Here is a 20,443-nt window from a genome sequence, read left to right on the forward strand (position 1 = left end):
CTCAGCGTAAGGAACTCCGCGACTAGTTCAAGACATTTCAGGAAAATTAGTGGTCCACGTCTATCCCAATCGCGGTCCATGCGATGATGGAAGAGACTGAGCCTCCCTTCACCTCAGGAATCATGGATGAGGTGATGCCACCGAGGTTCAGGATGCCTCCTGTCATCCAATTCTCTAGATCTGGAGACCTGTCGGAGCATGTAGAGTCCTACCGTTCATGGATGTAGATCCAGTCGACTACAGATGCAATGATGTGCAGAGCCTTCTCAATAACCCTCTCCGGGTCTGGTCGAAGTTGGTATCGACACCTTAAAGCAAAGTCAATCAGCTCTTTCGCAGAGCTCAGCAAATTATTTCTTACCCAGTTCATCTCTGGTAAGAAGAGTCGGAAGCCGACTACCCATCTGTTTACCCTCAAACAGGGGAACAAGGAGTCACTAAAGGACTTCATTACCCGCTTCAACGAAGAGGCGTTGCTAGTGGAAGATTACGATGACAAAATGGCACTCTCTACCATGTCTAGTGGGCTCAGAGAGGGGAAGCTCATCTTCTTGATCGGGAAGAATTCGCCGACCACCTTGGCCGAACTCATCAACAGGGCTCAGAAATATACCAACGCCGAGGAGTTCTCCAACTCCCGCAGGAATATCCAAGCAGCTGAGCAGTCGTCTAAAGAGAAGAGACCAAGGAATAAAGACCTTCAGTCATCCAGTAAGAGGCCAGATGATCGGGCCACTCGCGAGCGCTGACCAAGAAAAAACTCAAGAGCAAGTTCTGCTCCTACACTCCCCTCAACACATCTCCGGAGCAAATCTTGCTAGATATCAGGGGCTAAAAACTCCTAAACTAGTCAGTTTGCATGTAGGACAAAACAGACCAGCGAGACAAGCGCAAGTACTGTCGATTCCATCGTGACCACTGTCACAATACGAGCGACCGCATAGATCTCAAAGACGAGATCGAGACTCTCATCCGTAATGGTCATCTGCGACGGTACACTAGGAAAGAGAAGTCGGTTCAGAGAGAAGAGCAACAGAACAAGACTGCCGAAGAGCCTGCAGAAATCCGTACCATTTATGGCAATTCGTTTGGAGGGGGTGACTCGAATAGAGCTCGCAAAGCCTATTCTCAAAGCTCAGATCCCGAGCACTACGTCCACTTGGTGGAAAAGTCGAGAAAAGAGCCCCAAGCAAACTCCTGTAGTCTAACCTTTACAGAGGATGACGCACGCGAAATTCAGCATCCGCATGACGATGCGCTCGTGGTGGCTATGACTATAACTAATCACAAAGTTTACCGTATCTTGGTCGACACCGGGAGCTCGATTGACGTCATTTATTCTGAGGCGTTCGAGAGAATGAGAATCGACAGGTCGAGCCTCCGACCCGTGAAGACTCCCTTGCACGGCTTTGTCGGGGATCAGGTGATATTCGAAGGAGTCATCTCCCTCCCTATGACAGTAGGAGAAGGACAGCATCAAGTCACACTCCTAATAGACTTTCTTGTTGTGAATGTGCCGTCAGTACACAACGTGATTCTGGGCCGACCTTCCCTTAATGCGATGCGGGCGGTTGTGTCCACTTATCACCTTTAATGAAATTTCCTGCTTAGGGAGGGGTCGGATGCCTCCGAGGGGATCAGCATGAAACTCGGAGATATTACGCAATAGATATTAAAAAAGGGTTTGATAAAGCAAACCCTCACAGTTAACGTCCTCGACTTCAAAGCTCCTGCAGAAGACTCCTCCATGGAGGAGTTGGTGACCGTTGCACTTGAGGAAGCTGATCCGAGCAGAACGGGTCTACTCGGATCATCGTTAAATTTCGAGCAGCGGTCTCAAATACTAGCTTTTTCACAGAAGCATAAAGATATTTTTACATGGTCGCATGAAGATATGCCAGGGATTTCCCCCGATGTAATGGTCTACAAGCTGAATGTGAATCCGGATCATAGACTAGTGAAACAGAAGAGGAGAGCATTCAATGCCGAAAGGTGCTTAGCCATAGAAGATAAAGTGTCGAAACTTCTTAGCTTCGGATTTATTGAAGAGGTGCATTATCTAAATGGATCGCAAACGTAGTCCTTGTGAAGAAAGCCAACGGGAAGTGACGGGTTTGTATAAACTATTCAGACCTGAACAAAGCTTGCCCCAAAGATAGCTTTCCTCTACCTCGGATTGATCTGCTGGAGGATAGCACAGCTGGGCATGAACAGCTCTCATTCCTAGATGCCTACTCCGGGTATAATCAGATCGCCATACATCCTTCAGATAGGCAGAAGGCGACCTTTGTTACGGATAAGGGTCTCTACTATTACCGGGTCATCCCTTTGACCTGAAGAACGTTGGGGTGACATATCAAAGGTTAGTGAATCAGATGCTTGCCAAGCAGATTGGTCGGACTATGGTAGTCTATGTTGACGATATGCTAGTAAAGAGCGTCAAAGCGTCTGATAACATCGCGGACCTCGGAAAGACCTTCTCGATCCTCCGAGAATACCGTATGAAACTGAATTTCACCAAGTGTGCCTTCGGAGTCGGCTCAGGCAAGTTCCTCGGTTTTCAAGTCAGCCAGAGAGGTATTGAGACGAATCCTGAGAAAATCAAGGCATTACTCGACATGAGCTCACCTCGAACTACGAAAGAAATCCAATGCCTCACTGGTAAAGTAGCAGCCCTCGGTCGATTTATATCCCGAGTCACCGATAAATGCTTCCCCTTCTTTCAGCAGTTGAAGGATTACAAGAAGGTTGAATGGACCCCAGAGTGTGAGCAAGCTTTCCAGCAGTTAAAGCAATACTCGGGTTCATCCCCCCTACTATCCAAGTCGGAAGAAGGTGAACCCCTATTCCTGTATATGGCGGTCTCGGCCTCGACCGTCAGTTCCGCACTCATCAGGGAGGTAGGGGCAAGCAGCGCCCCGTCTATTATGTAAGCAAAACAATGGTATCCACCGAGACCAGATGGCCGAGTATAGAGAAGCCAACACTTGGTTTAGTCTTCTCAGCGCGGAGACTGCGTCCATACTTTCAAGCGCATACCATTGTCGTTCTAATTGACTCCCCCCTCAGGCAAGTCCTCCAGAAGCCGGTCGGAGACCTCGGGGAGTTCGACATCCAATATCGTCCGAAGACAACAATCAAGGATCAGGCTGTGGCCGACTTCATAGCAGAATTCACTATCCCGGACACAAAAGAAGTGGACACGGGTACGGAGGTAGCTCCCATGACCTCGCTAGTTCCCCTGCTTACCCAGGAAACAGAATCGGAGCAGAAATGGATACTATATGTGGACGGATCGTCTAACTCTAAGCGCGTCGGGGCGAGGATTGTCCTGGTAGCACCAAATGCAACCTCCATCCAGTATGTGATCAGGCTCGGCTTCAAAGCCTCTAACAATGAGGCAGAATACGAGACCTTGCTAGCCGGGATCCAACTGGCGGCCAGTTTGGGAGTCCAGTCTTTCGAGGTGAGGAGTGACTCTCAACTCGTTGTAAACCACATCTCCACCGAGTATGAGGCTAAGGAGGCAAGGATGGTGTCTTATCTGGCCGAGAAAATGAAGCTGATAGAAAGGTTCTGGAGCTGGGTCATCATTCAGATTCTGAGGATGGAGAACACTTAGGCTGACGCCCTTGTAAGGTTAGCCTCGGCCACAGAAGGAAAGATCCCTCGGATAATCCTTGTAGAAATTTGGATAGTCCAAGCATCGACCGGACTGATCAAGAGATAGTCAACCCGGTGGAGATACTTTTGAGTTAGATGGACCCAATCTACAACTATCTCACAACTGGTGAGGTCCCTCAAGACAAGCTAGAAGCCCGAGGCCTGAAGATCAGAGTTGCACAATTCGTGATCTTGGATGGGGTCCTATATAAGAAGGGGCATTCACAGCCCTACCTCAGGTGCCTCCGACCGATGAAGCAGACTATGTGATCCGAGAAGTCCACGAGGGAATCTACAGGAATTATTCCCGTGGCCGTACCTTAGCTCTAAAAATACTCCGACAGGGGTACTTTGGGCCAACCTTCGGGAAGACTCCAAGAATTACGTCCAGAGATGCGATAAATGCTAAAGGTTTGCCGCTGTGCCGAGGTAACCTGTGGAAGAGTTGACCCCCATGAGCGGATTGTGGCTGTTTGCTCAGTGGAGAATCAACATCATTGGACCCCTGCCCACTGGAAAAGGACAGGTCGAAGCCGTAAACAAGGTCACCAAGTAATATCTCAAGACTAAACTGGAAAAGGCAAAAGGCAATTGGGCAGAGGAGTTCCCTTTCGTCCTTTGGACCTACAAGACTGCAGCTCAATCATCTACCGGGGAGACTCCATTTTCGCTATACTACGGCTTAGAGGCTATCGTCCTAGTCAAGATCGGCCTTCCGACAGTATGCGTTGAAGTAACCAGGAAAATCAGAACAAACAGATCGCAGTAAATCTCGACCTGCTCGACGAGGCCAGAGATGTCGCTAGACTCCGAGTCGTCGCTCGGCATTAGCAAGTAACGCGGTTCTACAATTCCAGCGTTAAAACGAGGCATTTCCGATTAGGGGACCTAGTCCTCCACCGCGTCTTCCAGAATACAGAAGAGTCGGGGGTTGGGACACTCAGACCAAACTGGGAAAGGCCTTATCGCATGGTTAAGTCGACCAAGCCAGACTCCTATCATTTGGAAGACCTCGAAGGGCGTCAACTCTTCCACCCCTAGAATGTCGAGCACTTGAAGATCTACTACCCATGAGAATCTACTGGCCATTGAAGGCTTTCGACAAATGTGTAGCTCGAAACTACTAGCATTTTAAGGCTCTTAATAAAAGTTTCTTTCTACATGATCTATCTACAAACGAAAAAGTTACCTCTCATAAGCAGAAGCGAGCTCAACGGACCGATCCCTTAAAGAAGGGGTTGACTTGTTAACCTGCGAAAATCTATAAAGGGGTCCACTCGTATGCAGAGGAAAAACCCATATGTAAACCGATCCCTTAAAGAAGGGGTCGACTCATTATACGACAAAATCTTGCAAAAACAACTAAGGATCGCGCACCATTCGTGGGGGGTTGACCCCTCAAGGGGTCGGTCCTTAACATTAACAAAAAATCACAGCAATCAACACATGTGAAAATGCCCTATACTAAGGGCCAAAATGTCATCATTCAAAAAGATCAAAATATTATCCATTAAAAAAATAGAGAGAAAAAATAATGTTTCACTCCCTTCGAACAGAGGGACCAGCTGCAAGGCTGGGAGGTTGGGTGTCGGGGGCAGCTTCGCCGACAGGAGGGGCGCTCTCAGGCTCATCAACTATGGCTAGTTCAGTGTCCTTGGCCTCGTATGTAACAAGAGCATCGAGGTCGATGGCTGGGTGGAACTTTCAGACTTCAGCAATGTAGGCGTCAAAATCGGTGTTGTATCCGAAGAGATACAGCTTGTCTAGTTCTTTGGTCCTCTCCGCCGACTCCTTATATGCCGCCACTGCTGTGGCAACTTGCGAGGCCGCTTGAGTCTCGAGTTCCTCTCGCAACTTCTCTTGCTCCGTGGCAACCACAACCTCGAGAACGATCCGCTACTGAGTCAATCCTTTAGCAGCCTCATGCCTCGCCCTTGCAAGGTCTCGCTCCAGCCGTATGACATCACCTTCTGCGTCTTTAACAGAGACCTCCAGATGCCTAACCGCCTCCCGCAAGTGCCTAACTTCGAGGTCGGCCACGTCCAAGCGGGCTTGGAGTTGATTAACCTCGGCTTGGAGCACTAACTCTCTCATTCGACCCTCTTCAACAACCCTTCTTAACTCCTCCTGCTCTGCAGTCGAGGCCTCTAGATGTTTCTCAAGCTCGACCTTCTGTGCCTCATGTTCGGCCTTATCCGGCTCCAGCCGATCCATCGCCTTCAGCCTCTCCTTCACTTCTACCATCATCGACAGTGATTGATAATTAACTGCTGCATAATCATTCACGAACTTGACGTAGCTTCGAGAGAGCGTTTTGGCTATTGCCGACTCCGACACGTGCTTGGTTACCCAAGAGTTCAGCAAAGCCATGTGATAATTGACAGGTAGAGTCTCTAGAGCAGGCTCAGAACCTCCTCTAACCCCACTGGCTGCAGAAGCTTGGGCAACCATCTCAGGCATGGTGGTGTACCCGACCAAGGCGTCAGTTCGTCCGACCAAGGGCTTAGCCTCAGTAACAGTGCGGTGGGCTGCGGATTGTGTGGAGACATCAGTACTGGAAGTCTCCCCGACCACCTCTCTCCCCATCTCGGGAGGTCCTATAACCACTAAAGGCGGAACGTCAGGAGTTTGTTCTTCGGGAGTCGGTGTCAAGATGGTGATGGGCTTAACTCTGGTAGGGGCCTCAGGGGCTCGTGCTTCAGGAGCGGGAGTTGGAGTAGTGGTGGGAATGAAATCGGTTGGAGTTATGGCAGGTACGGCTTCAACTGCGGCCATGGCGGGCATGGTCTCGGCCGAAAAGGTCATAGTTACAGCCGGAAAAGGTTTAGCCCTGACCACAGAGGTCATGGCTACAGGTGGAATAGGCCCAACAGTCTTCCTCTTCTTGGGTGTAACCTTCGTCCTTGCCTCAGATGAGAGGACTACGTCCATCCGGGGGCACGGTACCACAGGCCGCCTCCTCTTTGAACCGCTTCCCTCCATCTCTGCACAAAAAAGGGTGTCAGCCAGAGAGAAATCTATTGAACATTATTGAATAATCACCGAAGACCCTTAACCTGCCAACCCAAAGTGAAAAGAGTGGGCCGAAATCTACAGAAACCAAACGACACCAGGTTCTCCCTGTTGATGAGCTCGAACCAGATGCGTTGGTTCTCAGGGAGCAATCTAGCTCGAGCAACCTGCTGCGTTTGGAGATGAGAGAATTCGGGAGCCCCTTTCGGTTGAACTACAAGCAGAGATAGAGCTCAGGTTAAAACATGAAAGAATCCAAGTATGCAGTAAGACGAAGAAGAGTGCCCGACCTGGGTTGGCAAACTTGGTGGGAACTCAAAACCGTAGTCTACCCAATTCAGAGGCAGGGGCCTCCCATTCCCTCGAGGCCCAAAACCACTTCCCTTTCCAATCATTGTTGGAAGAAGGAAGCCAAGTTACCAGACCCGGGATGCATGGAGGCCTAGCCGAGAGGTAGTACTAGGCTAGCTCCGACCTGTCGTACTTGGCAACGTACAAATATAGGAACTCTTCCAGCGTCAGCCTCTGGCTCCCCACCGGGTCAGATAATAAAAGTGGAGACAATGGTTCTCCAAGCGTTTGGGACAAACTAACCCGGCGCCACTCCAAGCTGTGCGATCAGTTCGCGTATGAATGATGGATAGGGAATTGAAGCCCACATTGGAGGGCAACGGTGAAGATGGCAATATCCCCATCGGCAGGAAGGCCAGCTTGGTCCGTGGGAACAGGAGCTCGGATATGCACCGAGTTTGGAATCTGATAATCTTTGCGGAGTCGGTCCATCTAAGATTCAACTAGGATTGAACCTCTGGGAACCGTTGGCTTCGGCCTGCCTTCGACTACCTTGTAGGATCTCTAAAAGCCCTCTTCAGCCTTTTGCCACGGCCTTCGGCTCTCTGACTCACGGCCCTTTGGGCCGAAGTACCAAGTGGAATGGCCTCAAAAGGGCCTTCAGAGTCTCCGGCCCCGGAGGCGGTGGTTTCTGGTTCGGAGTCAGAACCAACTCGAACCTCTTCCATATCATCAGAGTTGCTCGACATAATGTAAAGAAAAAACCTTTTAAGTGATGGAAGACTCACAGCGCTACAAGTGATTCTTTGGCAGAGATTTTTCTAACTCTGTCAGCTTCCTCTGAGCAGATTTCCTTTTCTAACTGTCAGAAACCCTTTATCCGGTGATGGAAATCCTTTTTCCGACGAATGACGATTTGAAAGGAAGAAGTAAAGGAGAGGGAGAGTGAAAGAGCGAGAAATGCAAAAGGAGTGTTTGAATGAGAGCGGGACGGGTTTATATACCCTCCTCCATCCCTTAGCTCATCATTGCAGACGGCTGCCCCTAAGGTCGAGGCATCTCAACATTAACGTTGAGGGACACGTGGTGAGATACGATACATCCGAGTCCACGTTCCTAAAGCCAAGTCGTGTCGACATTAAATGACATTTATGGTGCAGCCGGTCCCCCCCCCCCAATGAGCACGTGGCAACGTCTCCTCTATCCTGTCGATCGCGAATCGTAACCGTTAACACATTTTGTCATCTGGAGGGCCAATCGTCATCATGAGCCGAGATGCAACGGCGTCATCTCATTTCCTCAGGCATTTACTCTCCAAATCCGAGCTCGGACTAAGAGAGTAAGAGGCTTCTGTTATAGGGAAAACTTGAATAAGGACAATCAAGGTCGTCCTAAGTCCTCCGAATCAGTTGATAAGGGCTTGGAAGGGGAACATTGCGGCAAGTATAGACTAACCTCTGAGTCGCGACTACAGGATGGGCGGAACAAGCCCTCGCCTTCGGTCTCGGGGCGAGTCATCATTCTCGTACTTAACCCCATCGGAAAGATGACATCCTACGAACTCTAACCCTAAGCATTTCGACAGTAAATTTCGATTGCTATTACTCGATCACAGGCTTAGGTCGAGCCTGGACTGACACTCCGAATGTTAGTACTCGGCCTCAGAACTAGACAGATCGAGGCCAAGCCCGAGTGAGGACACTCCGAGTGCTAAGCCCAGAGAATAACCTAAATGCGGACGTGACTGAAGATCTCCCCCGAGGATACGCGCCCTTAAGACACGATAATATCTCCACGATCGTAATACCCACATGATTGAGCAAATCGTGCTGAAATTAACAGACGTGATCCTCTCTACCCACACGTATAAATACCAGGGGACCCCATTACAATAGGTACCCAAGATCTCACACCCTCTCTATACATCACACAACTTAGACCTAGATTCCCAGGCCTAACTTAGGTATCAAATGGTCCCTCGGCTAAGCCAGGGTCTCCTTTGCTCACCATTTTTGTGCAGGATTAGGGACCGTTTGGAGTGGTCAGCATCGAGAGGAGGGTGATCCAGATTTTGACCTCAACATCCAATGTTCAAATGGACCACACCATAAGAAACAGTTGAATTTAACATTTATCGTTGAAAATTTCTTGGGCCCACAGAAGTTTTGGATCAATCTTATATTTTTGTTTTCCCTTCATGCATTTACGTATGATCTAATGAACAGGTTGGATGACATATAAACATCACTAAAGGGCTTAGAAAGGTTTCAACTGTGGAAATCATTACCCCCACTTTCAGTGGTATGATCCACTTGATCTTTGGATATGCTTCAATTTTAGGTTCAACCCTTTAAATTAGATGGAAAAAAGATGGACCGCGTGGATAGACCACTTACATTCAAGATGGGCCCAACTGAGTTTACTTGCGCAATCTGAATTCGGAGTAGCCAATCCGTTTCCGAGAACTTCGGACCCAGATTTCCTGCGAAAGCCCTTTTGCAGGAAGTTCCTGCACAAGGATGCCGGGTGGGGCCACCTCGATGTTTTTGAGCTACGTCCAACTGTTTTTAGAGATCAATTTAGGACGTAAAAAATAAAATTAAGTGTATCCAACGCTCAAATAGGCCACACGAGAAGAAACCGTGGGAATTCAGTAAGAACCATTGAAGCATTCTCATGGCCATAAAACTTTTGTATCCAACTATATTTTCTGTGTCTTCACTTCATTCCATTAGGAATGAATTTATAAACGGTTTGGATAGTATATAAACATCAAGGTGGAGCCTAGGAAGGTTTCAATGGTAGGAATTTCTTTACCCAATTTTCCCTCTCAGGTGACCTCCTTGAGTTTTGTATCCACCTAATTTTCGGTCGAACGTCCTAAATCAAGCTCTTAAAACGGATGGACGGAATGGATTTCTCACATACATTGCAGTGAGCCCCACCCACCATCTTGCGCAGGAACTTCCTGCGAAAGGCTTTCTTAGGAAATCCGCGTCCCGTAACTTCCTCCTCCGTTTCTTTCGTTTCGGAATTGGATCAATGAAATTACTGTGCTGGAACCTAGGTGGGCCCACTATCATGTTTGTGAGACATCAACTCCGTCCATCTGTTTTGTGAGCTCATTTTAGGACTTATAGCCAAAACTAAGCAGGATCTAATACTCAAGTGGGCCGAAAACTTGAGGATTGAACGTCCACAGTTAAAATATTCGTGGGCCACAGAAGTTTTGAATCAGGATAATATTAGTGTTTTTAGCCATGCTAGTAGGATTGACGTTATGAACGGTATGGATGGAATGAACGGTATGGATGGAATGTCAATCCCAGGGAGGTTTCAATGGTAGGAATTTCCCTATTCACATTTTCCTTTAGTGCAGCCCACTTGAGTCTCGGATCCTGCTAAATTTTGGGATCAATTCCTCAAATGATCTCACAAAACGGATGAACGGGATGGATATCTCACAAATATCACAGTGGCCCACCTAAGTTTCCACCGCAGGAACCTCATGCAAAAGGCTTTGCACGAAATCCGGGTACAACCGGGACGCGGATTTCCTGTAAAAGCCTTTCCCGGGCAGTTCCTGCTCAAGGATGCTGGGTGGGGCTAACGTTAGGTTGGAGAGGAATCCATACCGTCCATCCGTCTTTTGAGCATATTTTAGCACATGTGACCAAAAGCGAGGTGGATCCAAAATTCAAGAGGGTCACACGATAGGAAAAACCCTGCCTGACGATAGGAACTACAAGAGATGGCTATAAAAACACTACCTGACGATAGGAAGAGAGAGATTCCGGAAGGAGAGAGAGAGAGAGAGAGAAAGCAGTGATTACATCTGCTTGGAGGACTGCTGCTTCAGCAATTCGTAAGAAATCCGATTTGAAACCGAGTCAAGGCTAAGTTGCAACCGAGTCAGCGTTGAGTCGGAGCGAGTTACACCGAGATTAGTCTGATTTAATAATGTGAGTTGCCGCATATCTTTTCTCGCGTTAGTAATTGCAAGTGAGCATGATTCTCTATTTGATTCAAGACTATTAGATTCATGTAACATTATTGTTGGATTTGTGACATATTTGGTGGTTTGAATTTATAATTTAGAATCTTGTTATTTTGTTTTCACTGTGGTGACTTATTGAAAATTCATATTGCTATTTTCTGTTTTTGAGGGCATTATCCCAAACATGAAGCAGATCCAATTATCTGGGGGACTGTTTCATAAGAAACAGTGGTGATTTAACCGCCTACCATTAAAAACTTCTTAAGACGCACCTTAATGTTTCTGTAGTGTTTATTTGCCATGAAAGCTATTGATAAGGTCATATAGGCATGGATGAAGGGAAAAAAAACAAATATTAGCTTGATCCAAAACGTCTGTGATCTCTTAAAGGTTAATAATCACTAATTCTTATGAAACGGTCTATCCAATAATTGGATTTACTTCATGTTTAGGATAATACCCTAAAATGATCCGGAAAAACAGATGGATGGAGTAGATACATAATACATATATCAAGGTGGGGCCCACAATAAGGGCCTCACCATCTTGGTGAGGCCGAGGTCTCACCGAATCCGCTTGCACTGGTGATTGCTACAATTTTTAAATTCTTGAAGTTTTATGAGCCTGATTTAGTAGTATAAGCTAAAGCCTGTTTGGATTTGAGATGTATTATTGATTTACTTTGCTCCAAGTATTTTTGTAATAGAAATGTAATATTTACCATGATCCCTTCATCTAATATCATTTTTTATTTCACTTTTTTTTTTTTTTCCAGCTCCAAGGAAAAACAGTTGCATAATCTTGAGTGATCAGTAATATTGAGAAGGATATACATGGCTGACTGGTCTCAACTTCAAAATGAACTGTTACGTACAATCGCGGAATTACTATCTGCCAATAGGGATTATCTAGCATTTCGTGCCACTTGCAAGTCATGGCGATCAGCCGTAGAGGAAATGCCTCTTCATTACCCTTACCAGCTACCACTGTTAATGCTTCCATATGACAAGAACGTCAAGGCCTACAGTGCCTTTAGTTTATCTGATAACAAGATATTTTACCTCAAGCTATCAGAGGTTCATGGGCTAAGGTATTGTGGTTCTTCCAATGGTTGGCTGGTTGCAGTAGATGAGACGCCTGTCATTCGTTTATTTAATCCATTTACTAAGAGCCAGATCGAACTTCCTCCAATAACAACATTTTCTGAAGTACTAGGGTTTGACAAATCCAAAGTGGGTGCAGAGTACAATGTACGGTCTTTATTCGATGGTGTAGTAGAAACTCCAAACTCGGAATGGATAAGAACCCGCTTCATAAAAAAGGTTGTGGTATCCTCAGACCCTACATCGAACCCCAACTATGTTGTTATGGCCCTCCACGGTGAGCTTCAAAAATTGGCATTCTGTAGACATGGAGACAAGGAGTGGACCGTAATTGAAAAGATATGGTGTCCTTATCGTGACATTGTGTGTTATAAAGAACAATTCTATGTGGTAGATGCTAATGGAAGAGTTGCAATTTGCAACATTGATGGTACTCCCAATGCAGTGGAGGTCATGCCACATATGAATATCTATGTGCCGCCACAAATGAATATCTATCGCCGGATGATGTATTTAGTGGAATCAATGGGGGAGCTGTTACAGGTTGTTAGATATCGTCAAGACATTCGTAACGGTGAGGTTGTTAGATATTGTGAGCATAAAGATGGGGATGAATATGATGATAATTGGATATATTATACAGTTAGATTTAAAGTTTTTAAGATGGATATAAGTAGGGGGGAGAGGTTTGAGGTGAAAACTCTTGGTGATTGTATGTTGTTCTTAGGCTCAAACTACTCATTATCTCTCTCAGCTCACGATTTTCCCAGCTTCAAAAGAAATTGTATTTACTTTACTGATGACGCAGTATATTCGTATAAGGCTGGTGTACGAGGGGGTCATGATTTAGGCGTGTTCAACTTGGAGGATAATAGCATCACATCGTTGCCATGCCAATACCATTCAAGCAATGACTTGGGAATAATTTGGCCTCCACCCATATGGTTGCACACATCTTATCCTCGTAATGAGGCATTGGAAGAATAATTGCATTTAATGTTTTTTTTAAAAATTATTTCTCAAATACGCATTGGATTATTTCTTTCCATGATTCTTGTTAGTTTATATTATCAGATGTTTAGTAATTTGATTAGAGATTGAAGAAGCAAACTTGGAAGTTTGACCATAATATCTATGTGCATTTAGAAATTTAGATTTTCATTTTCTTACTAAGTTCTATGAAGTTAAACATACAATAGAAACAAGTTTTCAGAGTTAAATTGCTTCAATTCCAATCTGAAGTTAGATTGTTTTGCTTTATATTGATTATACAAGAAGGCCAGTGTAACTGTCAGTAATCACCTAATTGGAGGACCTATTACCTCCGTCTAATGGTTATTCACCTGTCCATGTGGGGTCCACCATCTGCATACTTATCATGCTAATCCAAATATAATTCAGTAGTGCACAATTATCATGTTAATCCAAAATTAAAGCGTGACCCAGAACAATTAGGACAAAGACACTGATGAATACAAAGGGCTAGCCTTGTCTTTTTATTCAGGACAGAACTTCCTGTATCCAAATGGTGAGTCGGCCTAGTTGAAGTTTTCTACGATAAGCTTTCAGTTCCCTCGGTTTCTGCAGTGTGGTCCACTTGAGCTTTACACAATCTGCTGCCTGCCTTTTGAGATATTGACCGAAAACCTTGGCTGTTATATGCTAAAATGACAGCCCTCCACACCTTTGCATGGTCTGTCAAAATGACAGTTATGCTCCGAAGGGCCCGTTTGGATACTATTCAATAAGTAAAAATTTTAAACTTATGTAATAAGTTACTTCTATTCCTGTAAGTAGTTTTCCATGATAAGCTTTCAGTTCCCTCTGTTTCTGCACTGTGGTCCACTTAAGCTTCACACAATATGCTGCCTGCCTTTTTAGATATGGACCCAAAACCTTGGCTATTATAAGCTAAAATGACAACCCATCGCACCTTTGCATGGTCTGTCAAAATGACAGTTATGACCCTAATTTGGATACTATTCAATAAGGAAAATTTATAATTAATAAGTTACTTCTATGGCCCGTAAGAAGTTTTCGTGTGGTCCACTTAAGCTTTACACAATCTGTTGTCCGCCTTTTGAGATATAGACCTAAAACCTTAGCTGTTATATGCTAAAATGACAGCCCTTCACACCTTTGCATGGTCCGTCAAAATGACAGTTATGCCCCTAAGGGCCCATTTCGATATTATTTAATAAGTAAACTTTTTAAACTTATATAATTAATAAGTCACTTTTTTAAACTTAAATTAGTTTGGTAAGCACCGTAGTAAAAGTAACTTATGTGATAAAAGCTACCTCTATATGTCTCTCTCTCTCTCTCTCTCTCTCTCTCTCTCTCTCTCTCTCTCTCTCTCTCTCTCTCTCTCTCTCTCTCTCTCTCTCTCTCCATGTGATGGATGGTCCATATCAAAGGAGACCCCACATGATGGGTAGTACACAAGGGTGGAGCCCACACAATGGATGGTTGACATCAAAGGTGGACCACACATTATGGATGACCCATATCAAGGTGAGCCCACATAATAGATTCTCCACATCAAAGGTAGGCCCCTAATAATGAATGACCCACATTCAAAATGAGCCAGTATGATGGACAACCCACCTTGAAGGTACGGACCACATGATGGATGGTCCAATATTAAAGGTGGGCTCCTCATAAGGGGACATGGATAGTGAAGGTACCCCTACATGATGGACAATAACATTGAAGCCAGCTCCCACATGATGGATGACCCACATCAAGGTGAGCCCCACATAATGGGCAGTCCACATCAAAGGTTGGCCCTTAATGATGAATGACCCACATCAAGGTGGGCCCCACATAATGGGCAGTCCACATCAAAGGTTGGCCCTTAATGATGAATGACCCACATCAAGGTGGGCCCCACATAATGGGCAGTCCACATCAAAGGTTGGCCCTTAATGATGAATGACCCACATCCAAGGCGGGCCTGACATGATGGATCACCCACATCAAAGGTGGGCTCTACATGATGGGTGGTGGATATTAAAGGTAGGCCCCACATGATAATCAATTTATTTTAATGGTGGGCCCCACATGATGAATGACCCACGTCAAGGTGGGCCCCAAATACTGGACTATCTACATAAAAGGCACTGATGATGAATGGCCCACATCCAAGGTGGGCCCCACATGATGGACAGTCCAGATTTAAGGTTGGGCTCACATGATGGATGGTCCACATCAAATGTGGGTTCTACATGATTGGCGGCGGATATTAAATGTGGGTCCCATATGATTGACAATAACATTAATGGTGGGCCCCACATGTTAGATGACCCATATCAAGGTGAGCCTCACATGAGGACAATTTACCTCAAAGGTCTCCTATGATGAATGACCCACATCCAAGGCAGGCCCGCTATATGAATGACCCACTTCGAATTTTGGCCTTGCATGACATGATAGACGTCCCACATCTAAGGTGGCCCACATAACGGATAGCCCACATCGAAGGCGGGACTTGCAAGGTGGATGTTCAACTTGGAGGATAATAGCTAGCATCACATCGTTGCCATACCGTTCAAGCAATGATTTGGGAACCATGAACCATTTGGCCTCCGCCCATATGGTGTGCATCTTATCCTCGTAACGAGGCGTTGGAAGAATACTGCATTTAATGTTTTTTTTTTAAAAAAGTTATTTCTCAAATGCACATTGGATTAACATTATTTCTTTCCATGATTCTTGTTAGTTTATATTATTATATCTTTGCTAATTTGATGAGAGATTGAAGAAGCAAACTTGAATTTTAACCATAATGTCTCTGTGCATTTAGAAATTTAGAATTTGATTTTCTTACTAAGTTCTGTAAGTTAAACATACTATAGAAACAAGTTTTCAGAGTTAAGTTGCTTCAATTCCAGTCTAAAGTTAGATTACTTTGCTTTATATTGATTATACAAGGAGGCCAGTGTAACACTAATCATCTAATTGGAGAACTTATTACCTCCATCTAATGGTTATTCACTTATCCGTGTGGGGTCCACCATGTGGATAATTAGATCCAAATATAATTCATTAGTGTACAATTATCATGCGAATCCAAAATTCAAGCATGACCCATAACAGAGCAATTAGGACAAAGACACTGATGATTAAAAAGCTTCTAAATTGTGTGTGGGGCTAGTCATTTCTTTTTATTGTGTGTGGGACCTACACTTTCTTCTTCTTTTTTAAAATTACGTGCCGTCAGTAGATGCTCTCACACCGAATGAATGGATAGCCCAAAATTCAGGTCATTCCAAATGATTTTAGAGGTATTCCGAATGATTTTACATGGGTTTGGCCCACTTCAGATTTGGATTAACCTCACTTTTTAGTTCCAAGGGAAACATGAAAGGGCATACATGTGTGTGGACCACTGAATCTACTTATAGATTTCCATTGATATCAACCAATTGGATTTATAGATTGATCCATCCACACTGTGGCCCCATAATTTCGATGGTCTGAATTTCCAGAAATGCATGACACCTGTAAGGAGTATTAGTTACCACCATTTTAGATTACTAGAGTTTGTACTCTATCAGTAACAAGACAATTTTTATTCAAGGAATATTCCATTTTCATGTCACAAGCTGTCTGAGCCTTTCTAAGCCCACACGCGTGCCAGGTACCCCACCCAGCATGCAAGTGGGCCTCACCCTGTGAATGACCTGGTCCAAGAAATCAAAATCCAGCAGCTGTGGTAACATTTGTATGCTACATGTCAACAAGGGTGGCAATGGGTTGGGCCACTAAGTCATTTTTAAATCAACCAGGGAGAGGATTAGGTCCTGCCCTTACTGTGGGGCCCACCTGGATGTATGTATTCTATATCCATGCCATCCATCCATTTTAGGGCATAGGCCCAAAAATGAAGCAGATCCAATTCTCAGGTGGACCATACAATAGGAAACAGTGGTATTTGACCATTAATGGCCCATATACGTTTTGGATCAAGCTGATATATGTATTTTTTTTTTCCTTCATCCAGGTTTATGTCACCTTATCAAGGGGTTGGATGGCATTGTTTCCTAAGTATGGTCTTCCAGAGACTTGTATCTTCTTCATTTTTTGGATCATGCCCTCAAATGATCTGGACTAACTGATGGACGGTGTAGATACAGAATACATAAATCAAGGTGGGCCCTATGGTGGGGGACCGCAGCGTAATAGGTGAGGCCGGGGTCTCACCTAATCCAATCCCGAATTATAAACACATGCAGTCATATACTAAACTATAAAAGAGAAGTGAGTCTTAAGACTTTAGAAAGGAAAAAAGATAACCGAAGCAAGAACGCATCACTTTCATATCTACACCCTGACTAGTTACTTGTAAACTCATCTTTCAATTCTGGCTATTTACAGTTACATTTCACTCCAAAAAACTACCTGAAAACCAGACTTCAAATTGTGAGTTGGACATGTTATCGCTCACCCATGGCACAAGCATTCATGAAATACGTGGTCGCACGCAAGAACCACAGTAGGAATTGTCCCGCTGGGCTTGGACATTGTGCCTGTTGGCGCGTAATCAACATCCCTTTTGCAAATGTAGCACTTCTCTCCAGTCTGGAAGCCGGAAGATTGATCGTCATCAGGTCCTGGAAGCGACATGTTCAAACATTGGATTACTAGCAATACAGAACTAAAACACGTCGACCGCTATTAAAAAAGAAAAAATTCAAAACCTCCAGTACTTGCTCACAATGATCAAGAGTGCCTTCAATATACCTGAATAACTTTGTGCAGCAATGCAAAGCATGGCCCACTAAGCCTATTCGATAGCATTGCATTGGTCGTGACAGTGTTACCAGACATTGCTGTTCCTGCATCACCAGCAAATGGATCTGCATCAGTTGTGTTAATTCCAAGGCTTAAGATGCTTCCATCAAGTTGTGGCCTTTGGAGGGTATTATGCTGGAGTGAAGGTAAGCGATCAGTACAATATATCAGTCTTTGATGATCGTGGGACCAAAATCTGGCATTTCTGCTAACTTCTATACTCCCTAAACTGCTGCCAATCTGTGGTCCTTGGGGTCTACCGGATTGGACTGGATTGCTCGTGGCAATACTACTACTGGTTGTATTGCTCGTGGCAATACTACTACTTTGAAGTTAGACTCAAAAGATTGAGATTGCATTGCTTTGAAGTTAGACTCAAAAGAAGGTAACGACAATTTGAGGGCTGGTCCTCATTATGAATGATAGGAAATGCTCACATGCAGAAATGATTCTAACTTATGCATTTGATTACATATCTAAGCAAATGTTGGAATAAAAGAGCAAGAGTGCCTTCAATATACCTGAAAAACCAACATCGCTGTCACCTCCATGCTCTGCAGCAAGAAAACTTCTATCAATCAGCGGTCCACTAAGCCTATTCGATATTACTGCATTGGCCATGGCCGTGTTATCAGACATTGACATTCCTGCATGACCATCAATTGGATCTCCATCAGTTGTGTTAATTCCAAGGCTTAAGATGCTTCCATCAAGTTGTAAATAAATTTTAAAAAATAAAAAATAAATAAATTAATAACTTACCAACACGTATGTAATTGTAGTACAACCTTACTGGAGTACTTGTTTCCACAATTTTCACACTCATGATAAAATATTTCATTGAACCTATGGTGCTTATCCTTGTAATGCTGCTTGAGCATCTCAAGATCTTGAAACATTTCTTCACAATAATGGCATTTGAAATTGTTGGCGTCAACATTTGCATTGTTGTTTTCATTTTCCATAGATCTGTGAATCTTAAAAGATGTTAGTCCAAAACCTAGACCTTGGGCCATTGACAGCAGTAACAATAAATGATATATTTAACTCATTAACTATAGTATCTTCTTCACTTTTAAATGATTCATGCCTTAGTGAATAGGATAGCAGTGCAATTGAACTTTTCTTGAGATCACCAAAGACTAGGAACTGACTTAAGCATTTGCAATTTCTACGACCTGGAAGTTCTTCCTTTAAACTTTTTCCAATGTTGAGGTCTGTTCAAGCCAGGCCCAAAAAGTCCCTCAAACGATGTGATGGTCCATCTTGAATAACAATGGATGGATAGCTTGATCTATAGTTGGGGATCATTTTCAACGGTTCCAAGGGTCCTAAACTAGTCTAGGCACCCCCGAACAGTCAGCATTACCAACTAACAGTCGGATTCACACGATTTAGCATTGGATCGTTGGACAAGAGGCCACATACTTGATGAACAATAGATCCTTAGATTTCAAGCTTGCAATCCATGATGAACGGTTTAATTGGTCTATCGAAGCAAGAAAGCTAAGATGATCTCTTTTAGAAAAATTAGATATCTAAAGAACGGAAGAGGAGAACTTTCAATGAGGAAAGACGAAATGATTTTGAAAAAGGAGAGAGGCTACGTTTTATTTATAGGATTCCTTGTGACGTTCACACGAGCGGCCGTTTGCTACGTGGCACATATTTAACTAACTTTATAACTAATCAGGGAGAAACCCTGGACACCCCTCCAATAGATAAAACATAAACATAATCTAATTTACTCCTTACCAGGGTGTCGTTGTCGAGATGTTTGTCAGGTTAAAGCTTCAGCCAGGCATTTCAAAACATCGCAATTTATGATGTCTCCATAAGTATAAATCAAATAGCTGATTCTTAAACTAGGATACAAGTGTTTGGATGCACTATTGAATTGAATCGCAATTACCACTCTATGAAGTAGAAATAACCAGGTTGCAGTTCCAAATTCCAATATCATTACTTCTAACTTGGAACTGAAGGAAACTTGCACTTCAATATCGAACATCATTTTCACATTTCCTCTGGATTAAACTGAAAATGTATGCAATTCAATTATATTGTGCATCCAAACGTGGCCTTAGAAATTGAAGAAAGGTGGTAAAAATGAGAAATTTGAAGTGGGATTGAAGTTTTCATTTGTAGGCTTCCATATGACATGCCTCTAGTCCCTTAAAGACCATGATGCATGTGTTATACACACGTCCATTCTTTTTGTTGGATCATTTTAAGGCATAATCCAAAAATAAGGTAGATCCAAAGCCTTGAGTGGAACACACCACAAAATATAGTGGGGATCGAACACCTATCATTGAAAACTTCTTGTGAGCCGCAAAAGTTTTGGATCAAGTTGATATTTGTGTTTTCCCTTCATTTAGGTTTATCTATGTAACCTTATGAACAAGTTGGATGGTTGATATTTGCTCATATCAGCCTGTGTCACGGAGTATTGCCATTAATAAGAGGAAAAAAAAACTAAATGGCCCTTGGTTTCTGATGTGACAGGATCCAATAAACTTGGCAAGTCATAGAGCATATACCAAAGGATTGTTTAAAAAGGCAAAAGGGTTTGAAAGCA

The 20,443-nt window shown here is 44.1% G+C and overlaps 2 protein-coding genes and 1 long non-coding RNA gene across 4 annotated transcripts; 2 read left to right on the forward strand and 1 right to left on the reverse strand.

Annotated features, from left to right (window-relative positions):
- Positions 1-248: 248 nt before the first annotated feature.
- LOC131217612 (uncharacterized) lies at positions 249-2,337 on the forward strand. The gene is made up of 4 exons (XM_058212552.1): positions 249-711; positions 876-1,423; positions 1,694-1,992; positions 2,160-2,337. The coding sequence occupies exons 1-4, from the start codon at positions 249-251 to the stop codon at positions 2,335-2,337; spliced, it is 1,488 nt and encodes a 495-aa protein (XP_058068535.1).
- An 8,465-nt stretch (positions 2,338-10,802) lies between these two features.
- LOC131217065 (F-box protein SKIP23-like) lies at positions 10,803-13,326 on the forward strand. Of its 2 annotated transcripts, none has more exons than XM_058211797.1 (2): positions 10,803-10,928; positions 11,739-13,326. In XM_058211797.1, exon 2 carries the CDS (start codon positions 11,797-11,799, stop codon positions 13,051-13,053), a length of 1,257 nt encoding a protein of 418 aa, XP_058067780.1. In that variant the 5' UTR covers positions 10,803-10,928; positions 11,739-11,796; the 3' UTR covers positions 13,054-13,326. The 2 variants fall into 2 exon arrangements, with proteins under 2 accessions (XP_058067780.1, XP_058067779.1); XM_058211796.1 differs by having other exon boundaries at positions 10,804-11,010.
- Positions 13,327-17,360: 4,034 nt separating this feature from the next.
- On the reverse strand, positions 17,361-17,853 carry LOC131257552 (uncharacterized). Its single transcript, XR_009177494.1, has 2 exons — positions 17,812-17,853; positions 17,361-17,681 (listed from the first exon to the last, which is right to left on the reverse strand). It is a non-coding gene; the product is annotated as an uncharacterized LOC131257552 (long non-coding RNA).
- Positions 17,854-20,443: the final 2,590 nt, after the last annotated feature.

This window comes from Magnolia sinica, chromosome 10 (genome assembly GCF_029962835.1).
Source record: "Magnolia sinica isolate HGM2019 chromosome 10, MsV1, whole genome shotgun sequence".
Classification (NCBI taxonomy): Eukaryota; Viridiplantae; Streptophyta; class Magnoliopsida; order Magnoliales; family Magnoliaceae; genus Magnolia; species Magnolia sinica.

What these genes read in the sequence shown, in the direction of transcription:
- LOC131217065 (XM_058211797.1), top strand. Translation starts at nt 11,797, where the DNA reads ATGGCTGACTGGTCTCAACTTCAAAATGAACTGTTACGTACAATCGCG.
- LOC131217612 (XM_058212552.1), top strand. Translation starts at nt 249, where the DNA reads ATGATGTGCAGAGCCTTCTCAATAACCCTCTCCGGGTCTGGTCGAAGT. An exon ending in ACGGCTTTGTCGGGGATCAG is followed by an intron (nt 1,424 to 1,693) that starts GTGATATTCGAA and finishes GGTTTGATAAAG; the next exon opens with CAAACCCTCACAGTTAACGT. An exon ending in AGAGCATTCAATGCCGAAAG is followed by an intron (nt 1,993 to 2,159) that starts GTGCTTAGCCAT and finishes CCCCAAAGATAG; the next exon opens with CTTTCCTCTACCTCGGATTG.